At 33.2% G+C, this 27,886-nt stretch overlaps 2 protein-coding genes across 6 annotated transcripts; both read right to left on the bottom strand.

The window, feature by feature from the left end:
• Positions 1-29: 29 nt before the first annotated feature.
• On the bottom strand, positions 30-27,597 carry LOC110722155 (serine carboxypeptidase-like 13). Of its 5 annotated transcripts, XM_021901414.1 has the most exons (12): positions 26,888-27,595; positions 26,607-26,729; positions 24,889-24,991; positions 19,923-19,960; positions 16,148-16,249; positions 10,009-10,101; positions 9,354-9,422; positions 7,027-7,098; positions 5,694-5,812; positions 635-748; positions 459-513; positions 30-383 (listed from the first exon to the last, which is right to left on the bottom strand). In XM_021901414.1, the coding sequence occupies exons 4-12, from the start codon at positions 19,932-19,934 to the stop codon at positions 300-302; spliced, it is 720 nt and encodes a 239-aa protein (XP_021757106.1). In that variant the 5' UTR covers positions 19,935-19,960; positions 24,889-24,991; positions 26,607-26,729; positions 26,888-27,595; the 3' UTR covers positions 30-299. The 5 variants fall into 5 exon arrangements, with proteins under 5 accessions (XP_021757106.1, XP_021757108.1, XP_021757109.1 ...); XM_021901416.1 differs by lacking the exon at positions 9,354-9,422 and having other exon boundaries at positions 26,888-27,597; XM_021901417.1 differs by lacking the exon at positions 16,148-16,249.
• On the bottom strand, positions 24,782-27,086 carry LOC110722192 (serine carboxypeptidase-like 16). The gene is made up of 4 exons (XM_021901459.1): positions 27,065-27,086; positions 26,888-26,970; positions 26,607-26,729; positions 24,782-24,991 (listed from the first exon to the last, which is right to left on the bottom strand). Exons 1-4 carry the CDS (start codon positions 27,084-27,086, stop codon positions 24,782-24,784), a joined length of 438 nt encoding a protein of 145 aa, XP_021757151.1.
• Positions 27,598-27,886: the final 289 nt, after the last annotated feature.

Here is a 27,886-nt window from a genome sequence, read left to right as displayed (position 1 = left end):
CACAGGGAGAGCCGGAGAGCCATGGGAAGGAAGATGAGAAAAGATTTATCTTTATTGTGCCTCTATCTACACATCTTTCTATAGAAAGAGGCTTGAATACCGTAAATAATGGCCTTTGTCAGACATTAAGCATTTTCTTCTGGTGGTCATCAGTGTATCAAAAACCAATTAAACATCAAATAAATATATGACTATTGACATGCTTTTTTTTCTTTTTCTTTTTTTTTGAAAGAGTATTGACACACTTTGTATAATATAAACCGTAAATAATGGCCCCGTGAGTCTTTAGCACTCTCATACTAGAGAGGAAGCATTGCAAGCCATTTCAAGAACATGTTGAAGCATTCAAAAGGCTTATACTCAGGAGCGGTATGTCCTGCTCCCTGCAAGTAAACAATGTATACATAATTATGATACTCTATCAAATTATGTTTTTAAAATGAGAGTCACCTTTGTACCTTCACGGTAGCATATGTTACATGATATTTATCATTTGAGAACTTTGTAGTATACCTGCACGTTCAATTCCAAAATTGAAAGGCTGAGAAAGTTTTCTTACATAGACCAGGGAAAAAAAAATAAAGGAAACTGACGCAGTATTTGGTTGATTTCATGTAGTTAATTAGTTGCTTACCCGGCAACTTGACCATGGACAAACCATGGCCTCCAATCATCAGAAATTGAGACATTTAACATGTTTATCCATTCCAATGTTCCAACAAATGATATAATCATGTCTTGGTCACCACTGTCATTAAATATATAATGCAGTCAAGACATTAAAGAAGCGGATTGTTTTCATATAATTAGCAGCAAATAATGCAAAAAATTTGAAATTAAAAATAAATCATAGATTGAGCTTCTATACTCACTAATAACAAAAAGATGCTGGAGACTGGAGTTGGAATATTGAATATGGGTTTCTTTTGACTCCTCTAAAACAATTTAGCAGTGTACCAAAGCCAAACTTTGATGCTAAATATGTCCAGTGATCGACAAATGACAAACATCTCAATGTAACAAATGTCGGTAATATATTATTCCAAATTAAAATCTATTCAAATTCTACCTATAAATATGAAATTGTTGTTAATGAGAATTTATTATATATGTATCACCACAAGCTAATATTATATCAAATATGGAGTAGAATACAACAAGCTAGTTTAAACTTAAAATCTCTATCTTGGCGTTTGTGTTTTGAAACAAAAACTTGTGCCCTTGAACATGCTTCTTGAAATAACAAAATTAAACTTTAAATTTTAAGATCCAAAGAACTTGGGATGTGATTGGAGGGTGAGGGTAAAAAGGCGACGGGCAAGACAAAAACCTAAACAATTTATCTTTCCAAACCTTTGGTCTAGAACTACAATCAAGGCCTATTAGCATAACAAGAGTCACCTTTTCATGTGACTTGGTAGTCCCTCAAATGTGGAGAGCATTTGTCTCTCCTAGAGGGGAAAGACTAAACTGAACATGCTATAAAGCCCCAAAAATTTCATTTAGAGAGCAATCTTTGGGTATTAATCTTACAAAACAATGATTTTCTTTGCCATTAATAACCTTTAAATGAGGACTAAGCAGAGCATGCCGATCGAAAAAACTGAAAGAATCCACAAACAATATTCCATATACAACTCCTTACACCCAGCACATACTAGCAAGTACCCTTTCAACATGAAGAAACAAGTCCCATATGCATGTGTTAATTTTTTAACAGAGGCGTAGCCACATAAGGGGCTGGTAGGGGGCCGGTCCCCCGTGGCCCAATCTCGCGGCCCATATTTTTGTAATATGACCCCTGTAAAGTTTAATGATATATACCGATGAACTCTCTTGTATAGTATTATTATTCTCTTGGTTCAATGGTAAGTGGGTGTAAATTTTACCCAAGGGGTAGAGGGTTTGAGGATGCATATGGGCTAAAAGGTGATCTTTTTTATTTAATTGAAAACATTAAAAATAAATAAACAAAATAAATCTAAAAACTCTAAACTTTCACCTTCCAGAGACTTTGTCAATGTTAATTCATCTTATCTTTTTAAATTTTTTACCCCACAAATTTGCTTAAACCTTTTTTCAATTCTCTTCTACTCTTTTCACTTTCTTGAATCATCATCTACATGATATCAAAATTCAATTTTCTAAATTCAAAACCAATTCTCAATAGGATAAAAATCTCAACCCTCGATATTCACCTTGATTGCATTGGTATGTTTTCTTTTATTCAAACTTTAATTTAACTAGTTTCATTCATAATTAAGTGTTTTAGAATGATGTATGTGAGTTTTTTTTAATAAATTTTCCCTTGTTTGATTCATGACTTTTCCTTTTCAATGATTTCTTTCTTTCTTTTTTTTTTTTTCTTTTTTTTTTATTATGCATTTATGCTTAAATGCTTACATAACAAATTTTCTATTTTCGAGTAATTCTAGATATAATATATAGTTGGACAGTAAGTAAGGTTTAACAATGAGATTTGATGACAATTACCTTGTATGTGTATGTGAGTAAACTATAAGCTAGTAGGCCTCAGTAGATTTAAAATCCTGTCTACACTTCTGATTTTAAATATTTTTTTGAAAAAATTTGGCATGCGTATACATTTAAAAAAAAAAATGTTCTAAAAATTAGATGAAAAACATAATTTAGAGATTGTTGGTAGTTCAAATTTTGGACACCAACTTTTCACCCCCCTCTCGCTTCTACACTTATATAAGATAGATGAACCGAAGAAATACCACCGCTATTATTTAGTAATTTCCATTATAGAACTAAATCCTCCACCACCACCGGTAATTTACACTACTAAACTAAATCCTCCACCCTCAATGAAGATGAAATTAGCCTAAGATCTATAGTTCCTAAAATTAAAATAGAACTATTCAACAACATATAGGAGAAGGAAGAGAAGTTTCACTTTATAGGGGAAATCGTGACAAGTTCCTAGGGTTTCACTTTTGGAGGGGGGGGGGGGAGGGAATTTATAGGAGAAAGAAAGGAAGTCGTAGAGAAGAGTGGCTACCATATAAATTTTATTACAACTCCTTTTTAGGTGAAAATGTAAAGGCATTGGCACACTTTAAACTTGGATGTAATGCCTCAAAATTATGGTTACTATTTACGAGTGGAAAATAATACTTCCGTAATTTCAATTACTGATTTTGTAGTTATTAAGTTAGTGCGGTAATGAACTAGTGGGGAGTTAATGAGTTATATACCTCAAGCTAGTAGTAGTTGCTTATTTATAGGAAAATTATCTTCATTAAGTTGGTTTACTATCTCTATTTAAGGCTAGCAGTAATTGCTTTATGAAATGAATTGAATGCAGAATGCTCTTCTTTCTCCTCTCTCATCTTTATTATAATTTCAAGTATTAGAGTTGAGTTAGAGAGAGAGAGAGAGTAAAAGAAGAAAGCCATCCTACATTTTATGTGTGAAATAATTGGAGAGCAAACCACCATGTCAAAAATGGAAAACAGATATGTGATGATTATGTGTACCATGAAGAGAAATGCTAGATAAGTCAAAATAATAATTAAAAAAAAGTGCGATTGTGTAAGTTGAAGTGCTCCGAAAATATGGTATTGATGATGATAATATGGCATTGTGCATATAAAAAAAGTTCTAAAATTTAACCAGAAATATGACAATAAAAGGGAAGAAATGAGATTATGGTTATAGCAAAAACAAATTCCATAGAACTAGTTGGGATTTATATACCCCAAATTACTATTCCTACTTTATTTGCCTTATCTTCATCATTCAATTTGTTTGTGCATTAGATGGATGCCAAGACAACTTTCTTGAATGGTGATTTATAAGAGGAAATTTATTGGAATGGAGAATAAGGTTTGTAGACTCAAGAAGTCCTTGTATGGACTAAAGTAAACACCAAAGCAGTGGTATGAAAAAATTCATAGTACCATTCTAAGTTTCAGTTTTGTTGTCAATGCTACTGATGCATGTGCTTACTCTAAAATGTTTGATTATCATCGTGTGATCATATGCCTTTATGTGGACGACTTGTTGTTTAGTGCTAATTTGAGTGTTATAACTAAAACTAAGAAATTACTTTCCTCTAAGTTTGAGAAGAAAGATTTAGGAGAAGTAGATGTGATCCTTAGGGTTAAGGTCTAAAAGACAAAGAAATGCTATTTTCTGAATTAGTCTCGTTATGTAGAGAAAGTGTTGAAAAAGTTTGATTGCTTCGATGTTGTGCCTTTGAAAAGTACATAGAAAGTAGAATAGCTCTCAAGAAGAATCTCAGGAAGAGTATACCAAGGTAATAGGGAGCTTGAAGTTCTTAATTGAGCAGGTTTAGTAGGTTCACTCATAACCCAAGTGACATTGGGAGCTTTAAGACGTGCACTTAGATATCTTCAAGGAATCATGAGTTGGGGTTTAGATTTTGTTGGTCGTCCTTTAGTTCTAGAAGGGTATTGTGATGCTAATTGGGTAAGTTCCAGTGATGAAGTGAACTCTACCAGTGGGTATGTTTTTACTCTTTGTGGTAGTAATACATCATGGAAGTCTGCAAATGTATTGTCGGGTGGACAATGAAAGCAGAGTTCATAGCTTTGGATCTTGCTACCAAAAAGCCAGTTTGACTAGTTGCCATTGTGGGGGAAACTAACACCACCGGTCTCTATGCATTGTGATTCACAAGATAAGAATAGTGTCTACAATGGAAAGAAGCGGCACATACATGTTAGGCAGAAGTCAATGAGACGGTTTATTGTGAAGAAAAACCTAACTTATCCTTTTATGAAGGGTCTATGCAAGAGAATGGTAATTGAATCATCAATAGGAAGGAATGGGATTGAAACCTTTTGTTGAACGGATGTGACTTTGTAAGGTATTGATTAAACATTTGCTATGTTATGATATGAATAAATCCTAACCTAGTTATTGTCTATGGATTTAGGCCCTGTTATGTTCACCTTATTTGAATTATTTAACTTATTTCAGGAAAAATAAGTTCAAATAAATTCAGTTGGTTAATAAGTTAAGATAAGTTTAAGAAAAATAAGTTCAGTTAGTGATAAGGGTTAATAAGGGCTACCCAAGTTCAATATATAACTAAAATAAGTTCACATAAGTTATAGATAAGATAGATAAGTAACAAAAAGGGTGTTGATTTTACCTAAATAACACACTCAAGAAGTAATTGATTTAACTTCTATTATGAATGTACTTCTATTATGAATGGAGAGAAACCTCTTTCATTGTACAATTGATGGTCGAGGTCAAACGTAAATGTGAGGAAATTTGAAGCAAGGGAGTTTGTTGGATACTTGGATGTATAGCTTCAAATATAATGGTTGTTAGTGAACGATAATACTTCTTTATTTTACGATACCAATTTGCATTAACTAAATAGAACTATACATCCCACGTTAGTTGTGATAGTTGCTTACAATTATTTGTATTTTATTTTTCAATAAGTTAATTTACTATCGCTATTTAAGGCTAATTGTAGTCACTTATGAATTGGATTGAAAGCATGCATGTTCCTCTTTCTCCTCTCCCCAAAATTTCAACATTTGATTGATAAGGCACATATATTGTCAGAAGCTAGTACACCTTATATTAAGCACTCTAGATGACTCTTCAATTACAATAAACAAATGATAACATAAAAACAACATACTTAACAAAGAGTAAAAGCAGTGACATGAATATAATATTACCCGTAGATTAGTGCACGGATATAGTCTTGTGTCAATTTTTGATGGTAACCAAAGGTGCTCTCAACATTGTACTCATATGCAAGAGTTTTATTACATCTGATCCAAGAGCTAATAGTACCCTATTCATGAAAGAAAAGTACATGACGATAAGCAAAACAATCAGCCGAAGAAATCAGCTACAAAGATACAATGAGATTCGATATAATGGCTTGACTTTTACCCAAATATTCAGCAAAAGTACAACTCAAATGAAGTTTTTGCCACATGAGCAATGGTTGTCCACATTGGTGCAAATTTTTATGGCGCCTACTTGAGATTTCTAATTTGGTATCAGTTATTCATCTTTTTTTATTTCTCCAAAAAAATTTCTAGGCCTTAGCAAAGAATGAGAAGTAAGGGCTAATTAATACAAGTATATTCCTATAAAAATTCCTTCCATTCTTTAATTCTAATACTTTAACATTTGGATACGAATCGAACATGATTTTCATCCTACAGTAACAAAATACTCCATTTGTCCCATAATATAGTTCTTGTTTGTGTTTTTTCATGGTATTTAAAAAAAGGAGGAGAAAGTGGACAAAGTACATTAATAAAAGTGAAAAGTACAATCATAGACAAAAGTTAGAGAGAGAAAATGAAAAAGTACAAGACATGTGTAAAATTCAAGGGTAAATTAGGAACAATGAATAAAGTTAAAAAAAGTAAGGGTATAATGGTCATTACATGCTGTCCTAAAGATAGGGTCATTTGTGAACAACTACCCATTTTTTTTTATTTGTTTAGAACTATCCGTAAGTTTGGAAAAGTTTGGGTAACACTACCTACTAACGTTTTTCGTCTCATTAAAACGTTATTTTGGCCCAATTTTTTACTTTTTTCAATTACAATGGTCAATTAATGCTAAAATAAGCAAAAACCCCAATTCAATTAAACCCCCGAACCTAAGAAATTAAAATCCCCAAATAATACTACACTCATGAACCCTAAAATAAATTATGATTAAAACCTTAATTAGGTTAATTAAGGTAATTAAAACCTTTATACAAATTGGGAGAGTTAATTGGGTGGCAAAAGTGAGCTCCGATAACGTCTTAATTGGACTAAAAATGTTAATCGGTAGTGCTATTCAAATGTTTTCAAACTTGTGGGGAGTTCTAAACAAATAAAAAAAAAATGGGTAGTTGTTCACAAATGACCCTATCTTTAGGGTAGTTCTACACAAAATTTCCTAATATTTTCGTTCTTCAAAATAGGAAAACAAGAATTATATTATGGGACGGAGGGAGTACATGTGATAGTTTCCACTTCGAAAAAGATCGAGTTCATATACCTCTTGAATGTGAAGAGCTGCTCGAACTTGTATGTCATTAGCCCAATTTTCCAAGAGATAGTACATACTCTCCTACATAATTGACAGATGCTCTTGGTAAATTTTTAACACAAATCAACTCATGACTAGTTATTAGCAAACATGCTGATTGGGCTTGTAGCCAAAAGAGTATACGAGGTCAGCTTGGTGTTTTGACATTAAACAGGTCATAGGATCTTCGTTATGTTGCGATATTACCATCTACTGAGTATTAAACAAAAAACTTAATGTAGATTTTTTTACTAGATTTTGCAGAGCATTGACCATTACACAACTGATAATAGCCTTCCTTTTGAAACAATAATAAAAATTTAAAATTGAAAGAGAAAGAAACAGAAACAGCACATGTAGAGCACCTAACGAAACAAACAATGCAAATATCCATGCATTTAGAACTATACAAACAATGAAACCTGCACAGACTGCCAGACACGAGTATCAAATTCAAACAACTTGAAGACCCAAAATCCAATTTTAATTAAATACGATTAAATCAGCGTTAGTTCAAAGAAATCAATCCTAATAATATATAGAAAGAAAAGAAAAATGAAAAAATAAATCAGTGTTCATGTGACTTTATATCTTAGCACTGTCCCAATAATCAGTGGCGGATCCAGGGGGTACATAGAGTAACAGCTGTACCCCCATTCTGCAAAAAAAAAAAAACCAACTGATAATAAAAGAGACCGCTTGTAAAAATAGGCGGTCTCTTACACCTTTTGAAAAGGGGGTCTCTTAGGTGGGTTTTATTATTTTTGACGCCAAAATACTACTTTTGATCATATAGACCTAATGGTACAAATAACAGGTCTCTTAGGTGATACTGTTTATTTTTTCCGCCATAAATTAGTAATTTTGGTCAAAGTGACCTATTGTTACAAATAACAGTTCTCTTAGATAATCTCTTTTTTTTACTAAATTTTTTTTTTAAGGAAATACTCCAAACACATTTAGTTACTCAATTATAAGCCTTGTTGTATAGTGTACGCAAATACTATTACAGTAAGCAAAATTATTACGCTCCACATTTTGTAAAAAAAATTTTAACTTAATTCCGTACCCCCATTCTCTAAATCCTGAATCCGCCACTGCTTATAATGCCTTGCATCTTAGTTCAATGATTTACTGGAGAGTTCAAGTCTACATAGCGATATGTCACCACTCATATCCCCACGCCCACAAAGGCAACAGCATCGTCAAATGGGCACTAGGCAACAGATCGGGCCAAGGGAGATGCCCATGGGTGCTAGGAAGCACCTTCCCCTTAAAGAGTTTTTTTGGCACCCAGACTGTTTACCTAGTGAACACCCAATTGACAGTAACACAATAATGGGTCATTTGGGGGCCCAAATGAAGCCCAAATGGGCCCAAACTTGGAAGTCCACCGTTTTTTGACCCAAGGAACACTATGTGCGGTCAGATTTTTGAGGCGAGGTCCAAAACATTCCAAAATACGCTAGGAGTCTCGGGATTCGTCCAGGAGCTTCTCGAACTTTCTAGGATATTCTTATAGATTATTGTAGTCCTAGAGTATTGTAGAACACTCCGGAATAATGTACATATGAGTTATAACCAGAAGTTATATAGAAAACTCTAGAAAGTTAAGCTTCTAGGACCTTCCATTTAAGAAGGTTAAAAGGATCTCTAGGCCATTGGGAGCACTATAAATAGGGGCATGCCCCTTCTTTTTTGCATCATCGAAGCATTTGTAAACACTCACAATATCAAGCCATCAAAGTTCTCTTAACTTACTCTCTTGTGCTTTCTCTTACTTACTCACTTAGGCCTTCGTTGCCTTCGTTGCCTTGACTAACAGCCTTAGGGGGGGGGGGGGGAGTTAGTGGGCGTACGTACACAAGACTAGGGGAGTTAGTCCGCAAGTGACAGAAAGCTGCCCTGAAATCCTTCGAACAACACATTGCATCATAACTAGCTACTCTTTAACATATATATTCACATCAGTTCCTCTTATACATGCACCGAAAATAGCCCTCTCTACAAATACACACTGATTTTTGCTATTTGATATGACTTTAAATGTCTTGCATCAAAATTTAAAGTTAGTTATCACGGTGAATGAATGGTGTATGAGCTTTGACATTGATCAAACGTTGAAATTATCACATGGTATCCTAAATATCAAACATAAAACATTGGATTAATAAGATACAATAATTTAAGGCATTAGGATCACTCAGCAAATCCAAACATAAAAAAATTGATCACCATAGGCTACTATAAAAATTGTTAAGGACCAAACATGATAATCATGTATAAGCGATACATACCTGGCACCATGTTTGATGTGATACACATTTAGGTCTTAAGACATGAGGGGTAAACAAGGGGTCAAAATTCTGCATAAATCAAAATTAATTCATAGTAAATTATACTTCCACTATTTATTTACTTGCAACACATCCTTAAATCACTTACTGTGAGGTCGAGATTATATAGTATGAACGAACAAATCAATTAAAATAATTTTTACACATGGTATCTTACCCATCCCTATTCCTGGTGTTAGAATTATTTTGATAAAATCATTCATTTAACATCCGTAATCACCTTCCAATAGTACATGTCTAAAAGTTTGTGTTGCAAGTAAAAAAAAATAGATGAGAAAGTACAATCAAAGGAAAGCTCTCGATAGATAACACTCTATTTTCATAAGAACGATTACTTAGCCCATAACAATGCCATCTAAAACGCAGCATGTATGATTTTGGGAAATAAAATAATTCAGCATGAAACTCCTGCGACAAGATATAACGAATGTTCTGGTACGATAAATGTTTTAAAAATTCTTTAGACTTGGATCGAGTAAATTTAAGCACATGGTATAGTATTACATTACGTAATTTATGTCTTGACTAGTTACTTTTGTTCATGAATGAGTATGTTATTCTTCACAAATTCAAAACATATACTATTGAAACTTACATTTTTTATTGCTCGAAGATTACGTGCACACTTGACATTTGTTATATCCACATCCACATTTTCATAACTGCCATTACAATTTAGTTTGGCTGACTGTGAAAAGAGAAGAAAAAAATACGTTGAGACTCATAGTAGTAATAAGCAAGTTAAAATAACAACAAAAAAAGTAAGTCTCCTTTCACTCGGGATTAATAATTACATAGTATCAACAACATAAATTTAAAAGATATACAAAATGTTTTGACTAAAGTAACTAGATCAATTCAAGATGAAGTTCTATCGTGTATGTTGTTTGCGGATGATATCGTTTTTGTGGATGAAACTAAAGATGGGGTTAATACCAAGTTGGATTAATGGAGACAAAGGTTGGAATGTAGAAGGTTTAAGTTAAGTCGAAGTAGGATTGAATATTTGGCATGCCGCTTTGGTACTCCGAGGAGGACAAGCAATGATGTGGTGAGTTTGGATGGAAAGGACTTGACCATGAGTGAATGTATTAAAAATCTTGGGTCAATCATCAAGAAATAGGAAGCATTCCCTTAAAATTGAAGGGAAAATTCTACAAGACTATAAGACCAGTGTTGCTCTATAGTACAGAATGTTGGGCTTCTAAGAAGAAGCACATTAAAAAGATGGAGGTTAAAGAAATGCACAAGTTAAGGTAGATGTGTGAGAACACTCTAAGAGATAAAATCAGAAATAGGTTATCCTCAAGAAAGTAGGTGTGACGAGACAAACTAAGGCATTAATATTGTGATAATGAGTAATGTGATAAATGGGTAATGTGAAAAAAAAATGATAATTAGTAGTGTGATAAATGGGTACACGTTATTTTTTTTTTTTTTTTTTTTTGGTGTTTAATGGGTACACGTTATTGTGATTAATATACTGTTTCAAAAAAAAATATCAATTGTTGTATGGCCTTTCACTATTGTACATTAAGTTGACTATAGTTTGAACTTTGTAAGTTTTATTAATTGGACTTTTAAAACTGTAACAATTCCACAAGTACTATCCTAATTATAGTAAAAAACAAGGGGGTAATATCGTGCAAATTTTAAATTTTGAATTATGTTTGTAAACTGAATGAAAACCAAGTCTAAACCCTTTTACTCCCTTTATGAAAAAATGTATAGCCCAATTTACTTGCATATGTTAAAGTAAAATTTTGACCAATGATATCCTTAATTATCAATAAATATAAATTATAACAAATGACGTTCTAAAACAGTACATCAAGATGACTCTAACTAGTACCCCAATGACTATATCTATTCGTATAGCTAAAACACTAATATTGGTAAGTGTATAAATCAAATTGGAGCATTTATTTTAAAATGGAGTATCATAAAGTCAATCTAATATGTAAGGTTTTCTTAAATAAATTAGTCAATCCGTTTTTTTTTAAGTGTTACACTTTGATTGTCAAGATAGTATTTTAAATTAAGGATAGCTAGATTGCTCGTCGTATAGTTTTATGCAAATTAATTAACTAAAATATAAAGAGGTTAGTTGGTGTATTATAAAAGAAGATAGTATAACTAATATTTTATTAAAAAGTAAGAGATATGAGATGGAAAAAAATGATAAACTAGTAATAACAGCTTTAAGTGGTGACCATGAGAAAAAAGAGATGCTCTATTTTGTAATAATCGCAATAGCAAGGTGGCAGCAATCGCAGGATGGCACAAAGTTTTAGTAAAATTATTGGGTAGGGTCCAAAAAAGGGAATTCTATAATATAAAATATAGTTAGTGGGGATATAATTAATTGTAAATACGACAGTGAAATAATGATGATAACAAAATAACAATAATAATAACAACAATGACAATAATAATAACAATAATAACAACAACAACAACAACAATAATAATAATGAAAATTTGACTTTTACCACCTCCAAAAAAAACGACTTATTTGCTTTTACTACCTACATAATTTCAAGTTTTAATTTACCATCACATAAAAAAAAAAAAAAAAAAATAAAAATAAAAAAAAATTAGTTTTTCCCACCAAAACCTAGCTCCAGTGACAAAAATAGGATTTGGGGCCCACAAAAACGACTAGTTCCCCCCCCCAATTTCTCTCGATTTCCTTTTTTATTTAAACCCATCTTATTCATTTCTCCAAAAAGATCGTTAAATTGAGCTTAAACTTTGAAAATTTCTTCCCAAATCCTCAAATTTGTTCTACTCTAACAATCTTAGCATCCAATTGTCCCAAATTTATGGTCGTTTAACAAAGTTAGGGAAATTAAAAGAAGATACTTATTTCACTTAATTCGCAAATACCATGAATTATTAGGTATAATTTCGCAATTCCTGTCGTGATTATGTTCCAATAGTTATGTATCATTGGAATTGTTGATATGACTTATAAATTGAGCCCCAATTTCAGATTTTAAAAATTGGGGTTCATGTTAGTGAAAAATTAGTTGGGATTTTTGGATTCAATTAGAACTAATATTGATGCTGCTGGTTGTGAATTGGAGAAGGAAATGTCTTCCATAAGTGTAAATGCTACCTCTTCTTCAACTACCCAGATGCGAAAGAAAGTAAAGGATGAAAGTGAGAATTTCAGCAATTTTAATGGGAGGAGAGATTTGAAAGAAAAATGAGAGGAGAGACATGAAAATTTCAGCAATTTTAATGGATGAAGGTAAGAAATTGAAAGCACTTGAATAGGGAAAGTGAGAAAAGGAAGAGAGAGAGAGAGAAATTGGGTTTTTTTTTATTATTTACGTATTCAGTTTAAAGTGTTCCCTTTTATTAGTTACATTTATGATCTTCCTATTTTTTGTTGTACTTATTTTTAACCTTTTGTCCATACTTTACAATTTATGTTACACAAATACCCCACTTTCCACCTAAAAATTTATACTACCTCCGTTAATTGTTATCTGCAACTTTGGAATATTTTATATCTCTCAAATAATACCCTAAAGTTGCAGATAACAATTAACGGAGGTAGTACAAATGTTTTAAAAATTATGTTTTTGGTACTTTTTTATTTCTAACATCCTAATCACATGGGCAGTGCACAATCACATGAATACAGAAAAGATGTACTATCTCCTTCATGTTTCGTCTTTATTCATATTTCATATGCTCTACCAATCATTATCTACTTTATTTTCTTCTTCATAAAAGAAGTAACGTGAAAAAAAAAAAAAAAAAAAAACAGTTTTTTACCATATACCCTTGAGTTTTAACTTTATTTACCCATATACCATCGAAAATTTTTAAATTTACAATATAACACTCGGTTTCACAAAAATATCACAACATACCCTTAATGACTAATGTCGTTAACTCTATTAATCATTAAGGTTAATTGTGCCACAGCCCACATGGCCATTTTTTATTGGTTATTATTAATAATATTTAAATAATTTTTTTTAAAAAACCCACCACCCTTCCCGCTCCCCTACACTTCCCTTCCTTCCCCTTTGCTGCCGCTTCCTCACACAACCTCTCTCACAAATCGCCTCACTAACCCAAAACACCACCCACCACCTAACCGCAGCCACCTCCACCACAATTACCCAAACACACCACAAAAACTAGTTTGCCCACAACACATCACCTAGCCCGCAAAAACCCTATCAGTGCCCCCGAACGACACTCCATTAGCACCGCCACACACAACTTCAATGCTCGCCGCTAGCATCTTCTCACCACCATCACTGCCAAGTTCCATCATTTTCGGCGTCTCATGGATCAAGGAAAAGGGAGGGTTGGGATCGTCGGCGATCAGTTAGGAAGGGGATTTGGGATGGATGCCGGCATGATCGCGCAAGGGGAAGGCTAGGTACCTCGGCTGTGGGTGGAGGAGTGGTGGGTTTTTCTTTTTTCTTTTTAAGTTTTCTTTGGTGGGCAATGTTGAAGAAAGGTATTTCACGAAGGTACGTGGACCTGGTTAAGAATATATATCAGGATGTGTCAACATTTGTGAGAACATGTGGAGGGATTGACGAAGATTTCCCTATTATAATTGGATTGCATATGCACTAAGCCATTTCTTTTTGGTAACGCTTCTAGATGAAGTAACTAGACCAATTCAAGATGAAGTCCCGTGGTGTATGTTGTTTGCGGAAGATATCGTTTTGGTTGATGAAACTACATATTGGGTTAATGCCAAGTTGGAGTAATGGAGGCAAAGATTGGAATCTAGAGGGTTTAAGCTAAGTCGGAATAAGACTGAATATTTAGTATGTCGTTTTGGTACTCAATGGGGGACAAGCAATGAGGTTGTGAGTTTGGATGGAAAGGACTTGACCATGAACGAATACTTTAAAGGGGCGTTTGGGTTTGTGTAATATAGGTATGAGGTATGGGTTTAAAATGACTAAAACCCATACCATATGTTTGGTTATCAAAAGTATGAATTTTAAACCCATACCTCAAACCCATGAGATATGGGATTTAGAAACCTAGGAGGGAAGGTGGGTTTGGCCCATTCTATTGCCTTAGGTATCAAATAAAATGAGGGAAAGAGATTTCATTTCAGAATTGAATCAAACACGTGAAATTGAGTATCAAGTTCCTACCTGATACCACCTTAACCTCATTCCTGATTCCAAACTCATATCACTCTGCGAACTAAACGCCCCCTAATTATTTAGGGTCAATCATCCGGAAGAATGGTGACATTGATCGAGACGTGACCCACAAGTTTAAGTTGAGGTGGCTTAAGTGGAGAGCGGCCATGAGAGTGTTATGTGACTGAAGTATTCCCTTACTGGTGAAAGGAAAATTCTACGGGACTGCCATAAGACCAGTATTGCTCTATGTTACAGAATGTTGGTCTTTTAAGAAGGAGCACATTAAAAAGATGGAGGTTACGGAAATGCAAATGTTAAGGTGGATGTGCTTAACTCTCTCATAATTAAAAAAAAAATGAGAAACTAAGGGTAAATCACCTTCATTGGTTTAGGCATGTAAAACAGAGACTTGGGTGCACGGGTACGAAGAGTGGAAAAGTGGGACCATGGAGGGACCAAAAATGAACTGGTTGGAATGAGTTAGGAAAGATATAAAGCGTATGGATTTGCATGATGATAAAGTATTGGATTGTAAGAGATAGAGGAGGAGGATCTTTGTCCATGATTGCACGGAATAATTAAATTTGGTTCATGTAGCCGACTCCTCTTGTCTTTGATTGATTGATTGATTAGATGTCACCACATTAGGGGTGCTAAACCTTCGAGCCGAACCCGAACAATGGCAGGCTTGGCTCGAGCTCGCTTGTCATAAAGGGGGCTCTGCTCGAAGCTCGACGAGCTATGGAAACTTGCTCGACTCGTTAAGGTTATGAGCCGAACTCGAAACTCGAACTGGAGTCAGAGCCTCATCAAACCAAGCTTTGGCCGAACCGAGCTCGAACAGTTCACGAATAGCTCAGTCTCATTATCACCCCTACACCACATGGCATAATTAACGCTTTTGGCTAACGATGTTAACCGCCTTTAGTCTTTAAGGACATTTAGTGATACTTTTGTGTAGCTCGAGGGTATATAGTGAATTTGAAATTTTTCAATGGTACATGGTGAATAAAGTTAAAATCAGGGATATATTGTAAAAAATCGAAAAGATATTATCGCAAAAATATATTGTAACACTTAAAAAAAGCAGGGAGTAAAAAATTTAATTATTTTCAAACAATAATTGTTCATCGAGATGAATCTAAAAGATACAACATGACTAGATTTTTCCTTATGTATAAATCATAAAAACACGATCAAAGGAAATTTTGTGAATAAAGTCAAAATGAAAACCTTACTTCTTCTGTTCTAATAATATTGCAACAACTGAATTTTTACACTATTCATCATGTTTGTTTGACCACATATTATAATTTATACGTTAAGTGTAATAAAGTCATGTGGGATATTATTAAATTCGTTTTGTAAAACACTTTCACAATGTAAACTTTTTGTAATTTTTACACTTATTTAGTTATAGATATTCAACATACAATATATATTTTGGAATGCGTAATTTCATCATTGTTGCAATATTAATATGTATAAATCATAAAAACACGATCAAAGAAAATTTTATGAATAAAGTCAAAATGAGAAAGAATATAGGTTTGTACTTTCCAATAACTACATGAATTAAAGTTAGGCCTATACCTCATAGAGCTCATCGGGTAAGAGTGAGACACGATGAGCATAATCATATTTTGATTGGCTCATATCCTTATCACTTGTAAGTGGATTTCCAAGAGTATATCCCTTATAAATAACAAAATAACTTATCATATATTTATATAAAATATACACCAAAGGGAAACACATGTATGAGTGCTAATCATATTAAACCAGCAACCCAAACTCACATCAATAAAAGAAAAGTCAAAACTCAAGGTCATACAAATCAAAATTGAATCTAACTATGAGCATGAGTTCAACAAGGTCATGAATAACACCATATTTTTTTTTGTTATATAAACATTACTCCGCACCTTTTTTCGGAGAAACTTGACAATTAATAAAAGTAAATTATTCACAATTAAAAAAAGTTATTAAATTCTAGAAAGACAAAAAATTTAATGACCATAACAACTCAATTCGAAACATTAATAGGCATGAGCAAGACATGATCAAGCTTAGTGAGAACGCGTTTTTAAGTCGAGTTCATCACCAAGCAAACATTTTTTCAAGTTCAGTTTAGCACGGATTAACACTTTTTAAGTCCAGCCAAGCACCCAATTCCCTACATGTAAAAAAGTCTAAATGGTTTATTATTAAATGCTTGTTACAACAAAAAGAATATTGATGAAGTGGAGTTTCATGGGGATTGATGACTTTGAATTTTTGGTTTTACAAAAAAAACATTAGCCCTCCCATTTTAAAATACTTACTCCACATTCCATTTCTGGTCGTTTGTAAATACTTGCTCTATTTCCTTATTTCAAAAGTTTTAACAATAATTAATTTATTTATCTTCTCAATTTGTGGACCCAAGATAAATCATATTTTATTAATTTCATCTCTCTCCTCCAATTCTCTCACTACTTTTGCTTTTTACAATTTTTTATTCTTCCACCAACCCCACTACTTCCAAATTTTATTACTTTCTCCAATTTTTCCTAAAACTCTGCGTATGGAGAAATGGGGCAAGTATTTAAGAACACAGAGAGTATAAAATAAAAAAAGTGGGAATTCATGGGAAATTGAACTTAAAAAAAAAAACATAAGAACAAGGAAATCCATGCTTATAACATTGATAAACTTGAAATGTTTATTAAGGATAATAAATGTACTATTAAGTGGATGGGTAGAGGTATGTCGGTAAATGCGAGTGCTGGGTGAGGTGTTAACTCATGAATTAACGACATGGATTTTAGAAAACAACCATTCGTTTCTCTGTCCTCCATTGTTGAAGCTTCCTACATGAATTCTCTCTCCTCTATTGTTTAAGGTCTTCCTATACAACAATTATCTACCCCTATAAGGGTAACAATTCCCTTAATCTTCATATTTTTCATAGGGTTTTTCTATAGATTCATCGGTGAAGCCGAAGCCGCCAAAATTTTATCACGAATTTCATGGGTTGCTTGCTCAAAGTCTCATAGGCTAAGGTTGAGAAAACATAGTATCACAGAAGATGAAGCTTACATCTCGAACTTTTGTTGTCTTCTTACGTGGCCATAATTATTCTTCTTTCATGTCCTATCTTTCCTTCAAACCTTCCCTTCGTTTTACTTTTTTCCTTGCTCCCTTACGGCGTGAGTTAACCAAGAATATGCCAGTTTTTATTTCTTCATTATTTTTTAAATTTTAATTCTTTTTTATTGAGTTGGCACAAAAACCTAGGGATCACAAATTTGCTACTGAAAACGTTATCTTTGTATCCTCCATAGGAACTAAATGACCAAGACCCTATTAAATAGGTACAAATAAGTACAAATAACTTGAGATATGTGAGCTTCCTACATAAAATGTTCCCTATATTGATTTTAGCTGACATGTTTTGGTTTTTGACATTATTTACGTACTTTATATGTAGTATAGGACATCACAAATTGTTTTCCATCTACTAAAGTTAGGGACACGCAAATTTGCATATCACATGTTAGCAAACAATTTGGGACGAGAGCACGTGGTAAAAGAATTGGACAAATTGTAACTCCTTTTCTTCGAAATTTAGTAAGGTTTTCTTTAATTATAAATTACGAGTGGAATTTTGGAAATCGAGGCTTGTTTGTACCATGGTAATCCCTCCGTTTCAAAAGTGATTTTTGGAATAATGTACATTAAGACAAATGGTAACTCCCTATCTTTGGAATTCAGTAAGAGCTTTAATTATGCTCAATGAGTGGAATTTAATAGGTCAATTTGTTAACAGCTACTCGTTAAAATATTTTATCAAAAAAACTACCCTTCAAATTTATAAACTTTCGGTAGCACTAGCCTTTTCCATTTTTCGGCAACTAATTTCGATGAGTGGGGTCCATTTATTATTCTCCCTCCAATAAAACATCGTCACTCTCGTGTATATTAACCAACCATCCTCTTCTTTGAAAAAACTCAATCCAAAAAACCAAATCTTTGTGAAAATTGCCAATTAAAGAAGGAAAAACAATTTGGTTTTCACAAAGTTTTTGGTTTTTTGGGTGAGATTTTGCAAGAGAATAAGAGGGTTAATTAATATATACGAGGGCAAGGATGTATTTTTGGCAAGGATGTATTTTTGACAAGGATGTATTATTAGAGGGAAAATAACAAATAGGCCCTATTCGCCGGAATTAATTGCTGGAAAACGAAAAAAGGTGGTGCTACTCAAACTTTTTAAATTTAGGAGGTAGTTTTTTATATAAAAATTTTTAGCGAGTAATTGTTAACAAATTGACTTGTTAAGCAAGTAGTTTGTGACAATTATTCCTTTTGGAAATTGACGCTAGTTTGTAACATTTTACTCCCTCCGTTTTATGTGTTCTATCCATTTGGAATCTTTTTATATAATTAAGAAAAAAAAAAGTGATTTTTGGAATAAAGTACATTAAGGCCATTAATATACATCAAGACTCTTCTTTTTTGGAATATTAGAATCCTCCTTTATTTTATTGAGACCTTTAAAATGAGGGCAATATGGGAAAATAAAGAGGACATTTGAGGGATTAAAATATAAAGTAGGTTGATCATTTTAAAACCCTCACAATAGAAAGTAGGTATACCATTTTAAAACAAAGAAAGCACATTGTTAGAGCATCTCCAATGCTAAGCTAATTGTTCAATTAACTTGTGATGCCACATATGATTTCAAGTTAACTTTCTTTGTAGTTATTTTGAGCCCCAATGGTTAGTTACTAGCTTATTAATTAATAAGTTTGACTTTTTCAATTAGCTTTAATTTGGAAACTTTTTTCTCAAGCAAATTGTATTTTTAAGCTCCAATAGTTGAAAATTGCAAGGAAATCCCTAACTACAACCAGTAGAGGTTTTTTAAAAGATAAGATTAAGGACTCTACTGAACTATCACCTCTCACAGGTTTAGCCATAGCCAGCAGCTTGCGATGATCATCGCTTGAGAGTAAAGAGGGAAGGTAAGAGAATCTCCCTACTCCCAAGCATTTTATAGTTAGTAGGGCTCGAACTCGTGACCTCAAATTCACAAGGTGAGTTCCCCACCAACTTAACCATTTCTTACATTTTCCCTAGCTCAAAATAGTAATTTCTCTTATAATTAATAATATGAACATTATGTATATATGAGAGATGTTAAGATAAAAATTCATTTATAGAAATTTTTAACAATTATTTATATTTAATTTATGTATCCAGCCTCATTTAGAAAGATAAGAATTTAAAAGTTTTTATTTAGTCTTATACCTTAGGTTTAATGTACATCTAAAGTATACTAACACTTTCATATATTAAACTTAAACAGAATAGTAAAACACACCTGAAGATTCATAATAGGCTGGAATCCAACTTTATTCCCTACATATCATAAATTTCACATTAAGTTAGTGAAAAAACTAAAACTATGAAGATAAGAACATTAATTGTTGAGGTACAAGGGCCCACAAATGCCAAAAGGGAGGGCAAATGAGAAACACATTTTAACAAGGTGGATAAAAAGTCATTAATTTCTTATACCTTACTTTAGAAATTAATTGTAAATGATTAAGAGAATAGATGGATACAAGGTACTCCCTACATTTCATAATGATCTTACTTTGACTGTACATGTTTGCTAACGTGATACTTTGACCATGAATATCTTTAATTACATATCAAAACAAAACCTAACACGAATATGTTATGTTTTATACTTCCTCTATTCCCTTAATATTGCAAAAGGGTGGGGGACATAGATTTTAAGAAGATGAAAAAGATAGAGGGAAAAAAAACATGGGCCCATGTGATGAGGAGAGAGAAGGTTAGATAACATGTGTAAAGAGGGAAATGTTGCAATAGGGAAATAAAAAGAGGAAAGGTGGTCAGAGAGACTAGTCACGTTTTCCTTAAAAAAAAAAAAAAGACTGGTCACGTGATTGACTCTCGGAAGGAGAGCAGGCTTTTGTTATTTTATTAATGAAAAAAAAACTGAAAATATAATAAATAAAATATAAATCTTTATGTTATTAAGAAAAGTAGAAAATGAATGAATGGAAAAGAGCAGAAGACGAAGAGAGAGAATAGAAGGGGGAAAAATAACACAATTTCCTTCACCTGTGTCGGCAAAAATAAATATATATAGTGAGGATTCTAGAAGATAAAAACAAGAAAAAGAACAAGGCAATTTAAAAGAGAAAACAAAGGTGTAAATTCAAACTAAAGATCAGCACCACAAAAGACAAAGTAAACCTATGTCTGCAGCTCTACAAGTTTGAGAGGAAACTGATAAAGTACATGAATCAATCTTGGACTTCAACTACCAACTTAAGTTTTTGGTTGAGTTGAAATGATATTACAGCAAAAGACCGATTTTTTTAAAGGAAAAATTGGCTAGAACAGCAATAGCACGAAAATTAAGTGGAGCAATAAATAGCACAAACTTTGGAGGTTGGGTGCGGAAAATGACATAAACTATTTTCGGTTCCAAAGATTCTATCGGATTCCAGTTTTTTTTTTTTAATCAAATTATCCCCGTCTCACGTGACTACTATAATATTTGTAATAGGGATTTGTGCAATCAATTTTTTCCTTACTATTATATAATATGTTACATTATGTAACTTATGCAATTTATTATGCATATGAGTATATCATTTATAAACATTATAACATGCATATGAGTATATCATTTATAAACATTATAACATGTTATGTAAAAATAATGTGATAATAAATAGTAACATTAATTATAGAGAGTAGCCACAGTGATAGGCCTTAAAGCACACAAATGTCACTTGTTTTTTGCTAATAAAATTTCACATGTTTTCTGCATACATGCATGTAGCCCCAAAAATTCCTAATTAAATTCTTGCTATATCAATAATAATTCAGCAAATCTCAATTTTACCCCTAAATCAATCAATATTAATTACACAAAAACCCAAAATTTACCCTTAAAAATTATTAAAAAAAATTAATTAAAAAAATTCCAATTTAAAATTAGCCAAAATTAATCACACCAAATGCAAAATTTACCCATAACTCAATCAAAATTAATCTTACAAAACCCTAATATGTCTTTTTCCGTGTTTGTATCCTATATAATTAATATTCTAAATCAAACAATGGTCGAGAGTTATGTCTCGCATAGAAGTCACGTAAGAGGGTGTAGGGTGTTAAATTTATAATTTTATTACTATAAATAGTTTGTCATTTACTGCACCATTTATGCTATTTATTGCTCGACTTAAAATTTGTGCTATTGAGCGCACCCAAGAAATAGATTGTGCTATTTTAGCCAAATTTGCCTTTTTTAAAGGGAAATTACAATGGTTGTGGTTAGGGGTTAGCGTAGCAAGGAATCCCTACAACTAGTTTTAAAAAAATAGGAACCGAAACCGGAACTTGTTCTACAGGTTCCTAAAAATTGGAAACCGGCAGGTTCCGGTTCTAAAATAGGGTATCCTATCTTTTAAAGTAGGCTTAATAATCACTTGATAAATTGTTACCAAAAAAAAAATTAAAAATGGATGTTCACAATAAAAGCTTACAACTTAAATACAGCACAACAAATATAGCAAACCAACACTGAATGTCCAAAATATTTCATACAAAATTAATACTTATATTAATACCGTTAATCAAACCTTTAAGAGTAATATGAAAAATGAATGAGTAGGGAGAGAGGTAGGTGATGGCTTTTATACAATTTTGATATAGGGCTTTTATATATTTAGGCTTAAATGATAGGTTCCGGTTTCGATTTTGATATAGGGCTTTTATATATTTAGGCTTAAATGATAGGTTCCGGTTTCGTGTACCCTACAAGGAACCTGTACTAACAAGATACCCTAAAGGTTCCGGGTCTACGGGTTCCGGTTCCGAGCAGGTTCCGATTCCACATCAGAGTACCCTAAATTTTTGCTCACCCTTAGTTGTTGTGATACACACTACCACCGCCGCCGCCGAAGATAGAACCCAATTCTCCGTAAAGATTAGGCGGCTAATATTCAACAGCGTGCCCGACGAAAGTTCGATTTCTTGGACGACACCATCACCTCCTTTTACGAAGTCCGATTGGACGACGATAAAGCAATGCTCATATCGTGGATTTCGAGAACTATAGATCCTGAATTAAGGTCTTCTCTATCAAAATTAAGAGAAGCTAATCCTTTTTGGGATCATCTAAAGCCGTGATTAGCTTAAACCAACGGACCTCAAATTCACCGATTAAGATTTTTTTTCTATGTACTACATTGGACAATCGCAAGCCTTTGATATCTTTTTCTCTGTGTACAACATTGTGCTTCTTGTTTGGCTTGGAAATTACATGAAGAATGGCGAGCACAAGCAAAACTACATGATTTTTTTTATGGGACTAAATCCCGATTTTCATGCTTCCCTTATCAATATTCTATCACAATATCCCCTTCCAAGCCTTGATAAAACATACCAATTGGTAGCACAAGAACAACGTGTAAATGCTATGATATGGAGGGAAAGGTTATCTATTAATAGAGGTAGAGAGCCATATAAGTTTCCATAAGGCTACAAAAAGACATGAAGCTTCTTTGTGGATGATAGCAACACAAGAAGAGATGTAAGCTTTCCTTAAAAATAGAAGTAATTAGATAGCAACGACCAAGTGGAGAGATATTTTGCTAGGTTAATGGTGAAAGGATTTACTCCATAAGAAGGCATTGACTTAAACGAGAAATTTTCTTATAAGACTTACAATAGTTTAAGTTGTATTCTCAGATCTCAATTTGTGCTACATTTTATTTGTACTCGATTAATTAGATGATACGAAAACTGCATCTTTTCATGAAAACCTTTAAAAAGAAATCTATATGGTCCAATGCTTTTCAGTTTGAAATCAGCAAATCCTTCACACTTTGAAAAGGTAAAAAGATTTCATTTCCTATATTCGAAATTAAAAGAAAAAAGGAAGATAAAAAACTAGAAGTTGGTTAGCAATTTACAAAAATCTCTGTACAATGTCAGGAACCTAGATGTTAATAGAAGGGATTTGATTTCTTTATCAAGAGCCTTATATAAAATAGACCTAGTATGTTGAATTTTCATTACTCTACTATAAGATGCTGACGGCAAATTGATACTCTTGATAGCAGGGCCCAACAATGATCATATTATCAAACTAAAGGCTCAATTTGGGCTACATGAAGGATTTTGGGCCAAAAACAAGATTTTAGGGATGCAAATTCACTGAGACACTAATAAGAGGAAGATTTGGCTTTCTCTTAAAAACTACTTTAATAAAATCTTGTGTGCGGAGAGGATGGAAATGTCTTAAGCATTGTATGTATCAAGATTTGGTAGCTTAAAGTATAAGTCGATACATGTTGAAACTTGGTAAAAACATTGGAGAGTTGTATTGATCCTAAAATGCTGCATTATGCTATGGAGGATCAAAGTTTAGAGTTAACGGATATGTTGATTCACAAAATTAAATGTATCGCATGCTATGTGTTTACTCTTGCTAGAAAAGTCAAAACTACAATCCATTGTGGCTACTTTAACAACGACGCTGAATACATTGCAACTAAACAAGCTAGCAAAGAAACCATGTTATTGATGGAGCTTGAACACAAACAAGAGAATACTGATTTGTTTTATGATAGTCAGAGTGGTTTGCACTAAGCAAAAGAATCCAGCATTTCACTTGAAGACAAAACACATATTAGTTCAATATATATCACTTTGCTCATGAACTGATGGAAGAAAGATGTGTTAATAATAAACATACACACGAAAGATAACCTAGCAGATGCTTTGACCAAACCGATCTATCCTCATATGCTATGGATCCTCTACTGATTTAGTAAGTATGTATGCAACATGGGAATAAGAAAATATGACTTAATATGGGAGAATATTATAGTAAAGTCATATAATTTCTCTACCTTAAAATTAGTAAAATAAAATGAATTTTTAGAAATACAAAAGAAAGAGAGACAAACAAGGAAAGCAATTAGCAAATGAATGCAAATTAAATGAAGAATATGAACACAATGAATGCCATTAATTGTTATGTAAATAGAGTAATATGTATTGTAATCAGTTTTTTTAAAAAAAACGTTAATTCAATGAATAATTATCTCATAATCATTTAAGAATAATATTATCTTAGCTTAGAATTTATTTTCTTCATTTTTTATTTCAACTTTTGTTGTTAAGAACCTATTTTCCTACATTAATATGCAGTGAAGTTGTGACCTCAATAATAAGGCAGATTTTACAGAAAAGAAACAGCATATGAAAATCATGCCATGATTGATGTAAATTACCATTAGAAATCTCTTGGACAACGATAGGAACAATCTTGCCACTATAGGAATCCCCAGAAATGAAAAGAGGATTATTTTGGAATCCATCATGGTCCTTAAGCCACTGTAGCAAGAAAAAAGAAATGGGAAAGAGATAAAATGGGCTTTGTATAGCTAATTCTATCAACAAAACTAAGAGAAACAAATAACATACGAATTAAAATTTTGAAGCAACAATGATCCATGTTTAAAAGATGGGGAAATGAAAATGATTTATTCATGAACGAGAATGTACCCATGCAATACCACAGGATACAAAGATTAGATTTTTTTGTTCAGCAGAAGCAGAGTGCACAACTGTACTGTATCGACAACTCTTCCTCTTATAGATAAGTCAACTTAATTCGATAGGTAACACTTGAGAGTAGGGGGGAAAGCTAATGGAATCCCCATTCCCGAGTACAAACAGATAATGAATTGACTCTACAAGATGAGTTGCCCGTTATCTCCAGACTTTAAATAGTTGTTAGGAAGTTAGTGGCATGGGTAGGATTTCTGTGAAAAAGAAAAAAAAAATTAAAAATAAAGTTTGTAGATTTTGAGGATTTGGGTTTAAAAGGAGTTGTATTAAAATAAAAAATACAAGTCTATCAGGTAGTTTTATTTAGGAAAAATTGACAAAAATAATCCCAACTATGCTCGATTCGCCCAAAATAATCCCAACTTTAGATTATTTTTAAATAATCCGAACTTTAATGTGAATTTTCTTCTAATGGTCCCAGGTGACCTATAACCGGTTGAATGGGTAAATTTTTTTTAACAAAAAATTAACTTACACATGTCACCACGTGATTGGTCAATAATACTAATTAACTATTATTAGTTACTAAACATCACTTAACTAAGTAAATTTAACAAATTATTTAAAAATAATGAAAAAAAACCACCACCACCAGCAAACCGAGCCCTCCGCCCCCACCCCCACCCCCACCCCCGTCTAGCCCAGACCCACCGATTACCCTCGTCGGAGCTTCCCCTCCCTTACCGCCTGCTTCGCCACTTAACCACCGCAACCCCACCACGAAATCCCCTTTTCCTCCCACGAAATCATCATCAACGAACTCGAAATTATACTCAAAATCATCACCATAACCATCAACATTAAGAAGCCCATTAACCATTAACAATCTTCCTCCTCTAAATCAGAACCAAACCCTTGAAAAGTATCTTCTAAAACTTCACCAAAATCAATGGCTATTTGAGTTTTAAGCAGGGGTGTTTGCTATGGTGGTTTAGGGGTAACAGTAGGGGAAGCGCCGGATAAATGTGCCAGGTCCAGGTCATCTCAGTTCAGCTCCTAATTTCCTTCTCTTATAAAATATTCATTTCAGTTCAGTTCAGATCAACTCAGCTCAGGTCCAGGTGAGTCCAGTCAATGAGAACAGGCCCTAACTATTTCCAGCATTTTACTTGCGGAAAATTTTCTGTTTGTCTGTATAATTAATCTTTCTCTTGTTAAAAAAAAGGAAGTGAATTTTTATGTCTGAATTTCTGAAGTTGGCATTAGTGTGAGGCTGTTGGAATTTTAGAGCAAATGGAACATAAAAAAATAGTTGTCAGATAGATGTTATATACAAATAGGTTTATAAACTTAGTGATTATTCATACCGAACTTAATTCCATAAACAGCAAAACAAAAGAGTTTTCTGAAAAGAAAACAAAAAAGGCAAGCTCCTTACCTTTCTCAAGAACTGATAAATGTGCCTTGATGATGTAATATCATCGCTGTAATAACCTTCTGGATTTGTTGCATGAGAAAATCCCGTGCCAACAGGTGAATCCAAAAATATTATATTAGCTATCTGCAGATCAAACACAATGTATTAGTCACAATTCATATATTTGACAAATGGAGCTACAGATATTTGATTTCATTATCAAAATTAACATAGATAAATTTGTGAGTGCTATTTTATTCATTATGAAAATTAACAAGAAATAAACAGATAAATTGTTGTACCTTTGTCCAAGAGGACGGATTCAACTGAAAAATTGGTGCTTTTGAGTGCCAATTGCAAGCCGAAGTATTAAAACTCAAAGGACCTGCAGAGAGATTTCAACATTCACTACAAATTAAATCAAATCAAACTCCACTGCCAGTTCGGCAGTCCCCCCTCCCCGCCGGCGTTAAGCACACCTTTTCCGCCGGCGCCGGACATCCTTGAATCGGCCCTTCTCCCCTTCCCCCACCCCAAAACGAGCCCCTCCCTTCTCCCATCTCGAGCCGCGCCCCCACAAACCCAAATCCCCACGAGAAAGTAATTCCGTTAGGGTTTGGGTGGTTTCGGACATTCGGTGAGGGTTTTCAGGTTTCGGGTGGGGAAGGGAAGGGAAAGGGGTCGTTTCAGGGAAAGGGGAGGGATGGAGTATGGTCGCCGGCGGGGCTGCCGGCAGGGTAAAGCAGGGCTGATCATGGCAGAGAGAGGGTGTGGTTTTTTTAAAAAAAATAATTACAGAGTAATAATTTAATAGGCAGTGGGATAGGGGAATTAATAAAAAAAACTTGAAATGGAACAAGTATTTTAAAGGGTAAAAAAAAAAAAAGTGGAGCAAGTATTTAAAAACGTAGGGAGTAACTCACACGGAATATACAACTATAATTTTAGTCAGATCACAAGACAACAACACTTGGCGGTTTCAACTTTTCGCCAACTGTCAACCGCCAAGTGTCGCGTCATATAGGCGACAATTAATTAAAAATATGACAGGTATGATTTATTTGAATATTTTTTAACAAGATAAAAAAAATTTAAAAAAAAAATTGGATAGATTTATTACCTAGGATAAGAAAGTAATTTAAAGTTTTATTTTCAATAAAATTTAAATAGATTTAATAAGATTAAAAAAAGTTATTTTAGAGTTTTATTTCCAAAAAAAACTTTTGGTGTAGAATTTTTATGAGCTCTTTCCCAAAATAATGTTGGGGAAAACTCCAATTCCCTAAATACAGTCCCTTTAT

Source organism: Chenopodium quinoa, unplaced genomic scaffold, assembly GCF_001683475.1.
Source record: "Chenopodium quinoa cultivar QQ74 unplaced genomic scaffold, ASM168347v1, whole genome shotgun sequence".
Taxonomy (NCBI): Eukaryota; Viridiplantae; Streptophyta; class Magnoliopsida; order Caryophyllales; family Amaranthaceae; genus Chenopodium; species Chenopodium quinoa.
Note: the sequence above shows the minus strand (reverse complement) of the source record. Positions and strands in the feature narration are given on the sequence as shown.